The 8,060-nt window shown below is 46.3% G+C and overlaps 1 protein-coding gene across 1 annotated transcript; it reads left to right on the plus strand.

Annotated features, from left to right (window-relative positions):
• The first annotated feature begins 5,507 nt into the window (after positions 1-5,507).
• On the plus strand, positions 5,508-7,670 carry EXTL3 (exostosin-like glycosyltransferase 3). Its single transcript, XM_010295272.1, has one exon. The coding sequence runs from the start codon at positions 5,508-5,510 to the stop codon at positions 7,668-7,670; it is 2,163 nt and encodes a 720-aa protein (XP_010293574.1).
• Positions 7,671-8,060: the final 390 nt, after the last annotated feature.

The raw sequence follows: 8,060 nt of genomic DNA on the forward strand, positions 1-8,060 counted from the left end.
TCCAGCCAGTTCTTTACCCAGCGATGATGCTGTACTGGGAGCACTTGTCCTATGCTGTCAGGGCAGGAGGACGTCTGGCTGGAGAGAAGGTAGCAAGCATGGTGGAAAGACAGTGTCCATGTTGTCTGGGACCTGTTTCCAACGGAGCACAGAAGGAGCACAGTGAAAGAGTAGAAGAACGGGGCAGACATACATGATACTTCACCTATTAGTGTTCAGCTGTTGCTGCCTTCAGCGTATGTGGGCTCCTGACCTTGCTGGAGGAAGCACATGAAGGGGCTGTTGTGGAGCATTTGTCCAGGGCCCCTTTACCCTACATGTGGCCAGCTGCAGATGGGGAGCATGGCTGGAAGCAGGTTTAGCTTTGCATGGAGCTGCAAATGTACTGAATGTTTCTTGCTTTAGATAAAAGCTTCCTAAAGCTGGGGATGCAGTTTATCCCCTGAATTTACAGATTACAAGACCTTTTACCAGTTGTGCGTGTAACAGCGTTGATCTTAGTCTAGGAGAATTTCTCTGTACCTGTGAGCTCTTGAGGTGGTATAAATCCCTCGTGATGATCCCTCAGGCTGCAGCACGCAAAGCATTTCAGAGTGAATTTTCCATCTGCTCCATTTAAAGATGTGCTCTCAAATGTACCTTAAAGCACACACCTAATAGATTTATTCTCCTTGTTCAACTGCAAAAGAAAAATCCTCCAAATGCTTCTGTTCCGAAAGTGATCGGAGGTTTGGGGTGTAATCCTTTTTTTTTGAGAGCATTAGGAACAAGAAAGTTATCATCACCGAAGGACTGTTTTGTGTTCATTTCTTTTTCAGAAACGTCTTTCTGAAGGGGATGAATATGCTGTATTTTCCTTTTTTAGTAAAATTTTCTGCTTCTCCTTTTACAAAAAAAAGATGATTTTTTTTTCCCTTTGATTTCATTTTTAGTGCTGGTGAAAAAGAGACTTGACAATAGAAACTGTCTATTCAAGACTGGACAGATAAAGCGCAGGAGCCACTAACACGCACCCCCTGACATCTTTCGCTGTTCATCAAGAGGGAGCCTGCATGACAGAGGTGGGTATGGTGCTTCGCTCTCCATGGAGAGGGCCAGAAAAACAGAAGGTTTGTGGAGGTAACATAGCAGCAGTGACACTGTAGACCCATTATTTGATGAGGAGGAGTGCAAGGACGAGTATGGGTGCATAGAGACAGTTTGGGAAATCTGATTTAGCGAACACAGGATCCCTGTAGATTTTTCTCCTGGAAAGTTTAGTGCATATTCTGTGTCACCATATTCTGTCTGATGGTAATTTATTGCTGTGCTGTGCTCTGGACGACCATAAGTTTAAGGTTTCCAATGTCTTTTCACAAATATGCTGAGAAAGGAGCAATATTTCCCTTGTTATATAGGGAGATGGACAAAAGAAGGTGTAAGCAGGGAGGAATAGGTGTGCCCAGGTGCTTGCAGAAGGACTTTGGCGAGCATCCACAGATCAGACCAGCCTGGCTTTTTCTACTAGAAAGCAAAATGAGGTAGAATTTCAGGTATTCCCATAACTTCACCGGCATGGGGAGCACCCACTGTGGAGCTGAGGAAAGCTGGGAATGCAGCCTGGGATTTGAGCTAAGATGTGACAATGTGCCTGCACAGCAATTTAGTCTCGCAGCCCTGTGCCGTGGGAGAATGAATTGCAGCGTGCAAATCTGTCATGCCTGAGAAGTCGGTCAGATTGGCATTTGGGAAGAGGCTCTGGTAATTATTGAGCTTCTGATTTCCCAAGAGCTCTTCCTACCTCTTTTTGTGTGTGTGTGTAATTAGGTCTACCAGGCAGCAACATTGTGTTAGAACGTCAACAAGAGTTTCTCAGTGTGGGGCTCATCAGTTTAAAGGACTAGATAGTACTTGAGAGTGACAGGAATGAGTTGGCTGGAGAGCCCAGCAACTAACCCGTCCCTCCTTCTCCGAGACTTCCTTTTGGGAACTCTGGAAATCAGCAGCCTTTTTCCCCAGGGCTGCTTATTGCTCTTAAGTACAGCACTGAAGTATCTGCTGGTAAAACCACAGATTGGGTTTTTACTTTGCGCTCCCCCCCCCCCCCCTTTTTTTTTTTTTCCACAAAAAAACTGTTATACCCCCCCCTTTTTTTTAAGTCTTAATAACAATGTGTTACAACCTCAAGCTCTATCAAGTTGATGAGGAATAAAGTCTTAGTAAAGAAGAAGAGTCTGAGAGTGTGTCTAAAGTGCTTGCTTTATTGCCAGCACATATTTCATACTGACAGTCAATACTTTTAACTGATCCCAAGCCACACGTGTTGCATTTTAAATCCCTCCCTAGCCTGCTCTGGTCTTTCCCCTGTGGTCTTTTCCCAGCTAGCAGCAGAGTTAGTTTGTCAGCTTCAGCTTTCTGAACATACAGATTTTTTTTAATTCACAGCCCACATTTTTAGATCAGGAGGATAAAGTTTGTTCTGTGTCAACTGGGTGGAAGGACCAGAGGAGCCACTGGAAGGATTAGGTGGTGGAACAGCTGCAGAGGATCATGTGTGCAGCAATGGATTTAGCTTTTCAAGGATCCCAGTTGCCATTTTAGGGAGTCCAGTTTGCCATTTCATCACTGTTTAGGGCTCATAAATGGGCAAAGCAACTAGAAAGGTACAAGATTTAGATGCAGTCTCAGAGATTTAGATGCAGTCTCAGCTTTGGGACTGCCTTTGCTGCCTGTGGGGCTGCAGTTTTCTCTGGCTAGTCCAAAGCAGCACATCCATGCATCTCCTCATTCTTTCTTGGCCACATTTATGATCCCTTGCTTCTGTGTTGTCTCAGCACTTTGCAGGGTCTGACCACATTTACTGCATGGCACCCCCAAGAAATAAACAGCAGAGCTTGTTTTCCCACTTACGCCTTGAAGTTAAGATGATTTTTGGATTCACTGGTATTTGAGTGAGTGTATGCTTTGGTGTTTCCCCATGGGAAAAGGGTTAATAGGGCAGCTCTCATCTCCTGGCCAACTGTTTGCAGAAAACTAGAAGCAATTCTAGGATCTTTGCGGACTCTGTGAGACCAGTTCAAATAGCAGGGACTGACTGACTGGTGCAAGCACACAGACAGTGACCGCATGAGCTTCATGTCCTGGGGAGAGCTTAAAGGGGGGAGGTGGGAGAAAAATAGACTTTAAAAGCTTTTTTTAATTATTTATTTTTGCCTTCAGTTGCCTGATTTCTACACGGGTGTATGCTAAAACCCTTTTGTTGTGTAGCAGCGGTCCCAGAGGCACGATGCAAGTGTGCTGCTATTGCCAGGGCTCCCTGTGCCTGACTGACAGCCTCGCGCAAAAACACTGGGGATTTACATTCATCACCAGCCTCTCTCCCAGCCTGGGCAAATGCAAGTTGGTGTACAGAGAATACTATTAAAATGTCCTGCCAGCAGAGCCAAAGCCTCCCCCATCTGCCCGCAGCGACTGTGCTGCCAAGATTTGAGAAAGCTGATTTAGCCTTTTCCTGACTTTTTAGCCCTCTTATCCTCCTGGATTTCTGAGGTTTACACCAGTCCTGTTTGCCAGACAATGTTACGAATTTTAAATCTGCCTTAATTTTAAATGTCCACACTGCAGTGCAACTCCCAGTTGCGGGTCAGGTTGGGGGGGATTCACATTTAATCGTGGGGTGTTAAGTTTCTGACAAAAATGGCCTTGTAACAAAATAGGCCTAGGAACTGTGCTTTATTTACTCCAGTTTTTTTCCTGGTTAAAATAAAATCTTCCATTTATTTTTTCCAACACGCACTTGTGTACTACACTGAAAATTATCCCTGACTTCTCTCTGCTCCTTTAAGGTGAACTTCTGTTTTGCTTTGGCCCGTTTCCAGATCTCTGTTTTAGCTGAGATTTGCTTCCTCACTTTCTTTCTGCTAATTTTTGATGAGTAGATGAGAGGAGTATTAAATAGATTTAGTGAAAAATGACCGTCACCAGTGTAGATGACTTTCCTCTAATTAAAAATTGAAGCGGAAATTAATAAGCTTCTCTTGAGGCTGTGCAAGAGTCGATGCTAAGCCCAACACTATATTCATCAGTGATGGGGGAAGTCTGGTATGTGAAAGAGTATCTCAGAAACTTAGGTACCTCGGCAGATGCTAATAAAAGGAAAGGCAGAGTTTCTAGTGGCAGTGTATTCATCTGGCCTAGATTTCAATCTGTTGGCATAGACCAAAGATTCAGAGCTGAGTTTTCCCCGACCTTGATTTTTAATGCCCATGCTAGGTAGGCATTCAGTGCCATAGCAGAGTTTTCCAAGCAAAAGGGCACATTCAAGCAAGCTGATACTGCTTGGGTGGTGTGGTATCCAATGGATCCTAACTTTGGCATCTTTGCTTAGATGTACAGTGTAGACTTTTCCAGTTTTGACCAGAAATTCTCTCTCCTATGCAGCCAGCTAGCAGAGGTAATCGTAACCAACACGAGTACATTCCCTTTAAACTTTCTCTTGCAGTGAATCAAAATTTTCCAGCAGGAAATGAAAGCAGAACACTTCGCCTAAAAATTCCTCATCAGCTCTAGTCACTAGACCAGAACAATAATGATTACACTCGGTTACGCAGTACAAATTCACAGCGCTGCTGTGTCCCAGGATCACAACATGCCATTCAAAATCGAGTAGAGAGAGCAGGTATACATTAATATCTCCATTTTGTACATGAGGAGACAGGGGCTTGCAGATGTTAAGCAGCTTCTGCAAAGTTACACAGCAAGACAGTGGCAGAGGCAGATATAGGAAACCAGATCCAGGGGCTGTGATTTTTCTGGTCTGGCCACTGAATGGTGCAACCGTAATGAAAAGCAGAGTGCCTGGAGAAAGCCATGTGTCTGCATCTAATGAACCCATCACTTCCTCAGGTGTACTGGCATTAACCCTGGAGGTGTTAGACATGTACAAAGGTTGCTTTTTTGCAGAGAGGACAGTTTTTAAAAACTAGCAATGTCTTAGGTCACTGAGGGGTTGTTTTGTTTTCATTGTCTGAATATATGATTGTTCCCTTGTAGGAATGGCAGAGCATCAGCTGCGCAGCAGCGATGAGAGAGACTGACGTTCGTACGAGTCTCTTCTGGCTCCTTCTCCACACTGCCTGGTGCCCCTGCATATTCATTGGATGGTAATGCACGATGTCGAGAGCAGCGGTAGAGTTTGGCTTGATCCCATTGTGTTTTTCTTCTGCCGGTTGAGACTTTGAATCACCATGACAACGCTGTGACACTTCCACCAGCGGTTGCCCGCAGACTAAGGGTGGGCTGGGGGTGGGTGAGAAGATCGATGATTGAGTCTAATGGGATCAAAAGTTGCGCCTGCAGCAAAACGATCGTAGAAAAGCAGTCAGCACGACAAGAAGATGAAATTCCCTTTCTATTGGCTTCTCGTTAAGCAGGCACAATAACATTTTTTTTGAGAGACTCGCTATAAAAACTCTTTTGGTTATGGCTACTGATCCAACGTGATTGGGTGCGCAGTGACTTTTGAACTCATGACTGGATATACGATGTTGCGAAATGGGGGAGTGGGGAATGGAGGCCAGCCCTGGGTGTTGAGATGGTCCAGTCGGATCCGGCTCACCTGGCTTAGTTTCACCCTCTTCATCATCCTCGTCTTCTTTCCCCTCATTGCCCACTACTACCTAACCACCATCGATGACGCGGAGGATGCTGGCAAGCGCATCTTTGGCCCTCGGACCGGCAATGAGCTGTGCGAAGTAAAGCATGTTCAAGACCTGTGCCGCATCCGCGAGTCGGTCAGCGAGGAGCTGCTCCAGCTGGAGGCCAAGCGGCAGGAGCTCAACAGCGAGATCGCCAAGCTGAACTTGAAGATTGAGGCCTGCAAAAAGAGCATTGAAAATGCCAAGCAGGACCTGCTGCAGCTGAAGAACGTCATCAGCCAGACCGAGCATTCCTACAAAGAGCTGATGGCTCAGAACCAGCCCAAGCTCTCCTTGCCCATCCGGCTGCTGCCAGACAAAGACGATGCGACCTTCCCCCTGCCAAAATCCAATCGGAACTGCAGGCTACACAACTGCTTTGACTACTCGCGCTGCCCATTGACATCTGGCTTTCCAGTCTATGTCTACAACAGTGATGATTACCCTTTTGGTAGTTCCTTAGACCCTTTAATTAAACAAGCCTTTGAGGCAACTGTCAGAACTAATGTTTATGTTACTGAAAATGCAAATATTGCTTGTGTGTATATAATTTTAGTGGGGGAAATGCAAGAGCCCGTGATGCCAAAACCTACTGAACTAGAGCAACAGTTGCACTCTTTGCCATATTGGAGGACTGATGGACATAACCATCTCATCATCAATTTATCAAGGAAATCAGAAACCCAGAACTTCATTTACAACATCAGCACAGGGCGTGCCATGATTGCCCAGTCCACCTTTTACGATGTGCAGTATCGACCGGGGTTTGATATTGTGGTGTCGCCTCTCGTCCATGCTATGTCTGAACCCAACTTCCTAGAAATCCCACCCCAGGTACCAGTCAAACGTAAATATCTGTTTAGTTTCCAGGGGGAGAAGATCGAGTCTCTCAGATCTAGCTTGCAAGAGGTTCGCTCTTTTGAAGAGGAAATAGAAGGCAATGCCCCAGCTGACTATGACGATCGGATCATCACCACCTTGAAGGCTGTTCAGGACAGCAAGTTGGACTTTGTTTTGGTGGAGTTCACGTGTAAGAACCAGCCTAAGGCGAGTCTGCCCACTGAGTGGGCTCTGTGTGGAGAAAGGGATGACAGACTAGAGCTACTGAAGCTATCTACTTTTGCACTGATAATCACCCCAGGGGACACCCGTTTAGTGATCTCCGCGGGGTGTGCCATGAGACTGTTTGAGGCTCTGGAAGTTGGAGCCATCCCGGTGGTTCTCGGAGAGCAAGTTCAGCTACCCTACAATGATGTGATCCGGTGGAACGAGGCAGCCTTAATCATACCAAAGCCACGCATCACAGAAGTGCACTTTCTTCTGAGAAGCATTTCTGATAATGATCTCCTTGCCATGAGGAGACAGGGCCGCTTCTTGTGGGAGACCTATTTCTCCACCTCTGACAACGTATTCAGCACAGTCTTAGCTATCATAAGGACTCGGATCCAAATCCCAGCTGCTCCTATCCGAGAAGAAACCGCCGTGGAGATTCCCCACCGGTCTGGCAAAGCTGCTGGTACAGACCCCAATATGGCAGACAATGGTGACCTGGACTTGGGGCCTGTGGAAACAGAACCACCCTATGCATCTCCCAAGTATCTCCGCAATTTCACCCTCACTGCAATGGACATCTACAGGAATTGGAATTCTGCTCCGGGGCCTTTCCACCTCTTCCCCTACACTCCCTTTGACCCTGTTTTACCATCAGAAGCAAAATTTTTGGGGTCTGGGACTGGTTTTCGACCAATTGGTGGAGGAGCAGGTGGCTCTGGGAAGGAGTTCCAGGCTGCTTTGGGTGGCAACGTCCCCCGGGAGCAGTTCACAGTAGTGATGTTGACTTACGAGCGGGAGGAAGTATTGATGAACTCCCTAGAAAGGCTCAATGGTCTCCCATACTTAAATAAAGTTGTGGTAGTGTGGAACTCTCCCAAGCTTCCCTCTGAGGATCTCTTGTGGCCAGACATTGGCGTCCCAATCATGGTAAGAAAGACGTAGCTACTTTGGTCTCACTTCCTGGTGGGGTTTGTGCATTAAAGTTGGTTGTAGATGTTCTATAGCGTGTCAGCTCAGCTTAAGTCATCTAAGACAGCATTCATCTCACGTGGTTGTAGATGTCTGTACCTTATCTGGACCCTTTTATCAGCGGAGAAAAGCAAGATCAAAGGTATGACTCATCTGGCCCATTTTAGGGTGTTTGTATGAGCGTGCCATGGCTCATGCTCTAGAAATGCCTGTTGCTCTCCACCAGTTTCGAAGGGGGACTGAGGTGGACGGCTGTGCTCTGTGGATGTGTGAACTTAGGTGAGATGAATTGCTGTCGTGAGAGAATTAATTCGGTGGCCTTTGGGTTATAAAACACAGGAGAGCCTAAATTGTAAATATACG

This window comes from Phaethon lepturus, unplaced genomic scaffold (assembly GCF_000687285.1).
Source record: "Phaethon lepturus isolate BGI_N335 unplaced genomic scaffold, ASM68728v1 scaffold55920, whole genome shotgun sequence".
NCBI lineage: Eukaryota > Metazoa > Chordata > Aves > Phaethontiformes > Phaethontidae > Phaethon > Phaethon lepturus.

Coding starts and splice junctions, on each gene's coding strand:
- EXTL3 (XM_010295272.1), top strand. CDS start 5,508: ATGACTGGATATACGATGTTGCGAAATGGGGGAGTGGGGAATGGAGGC.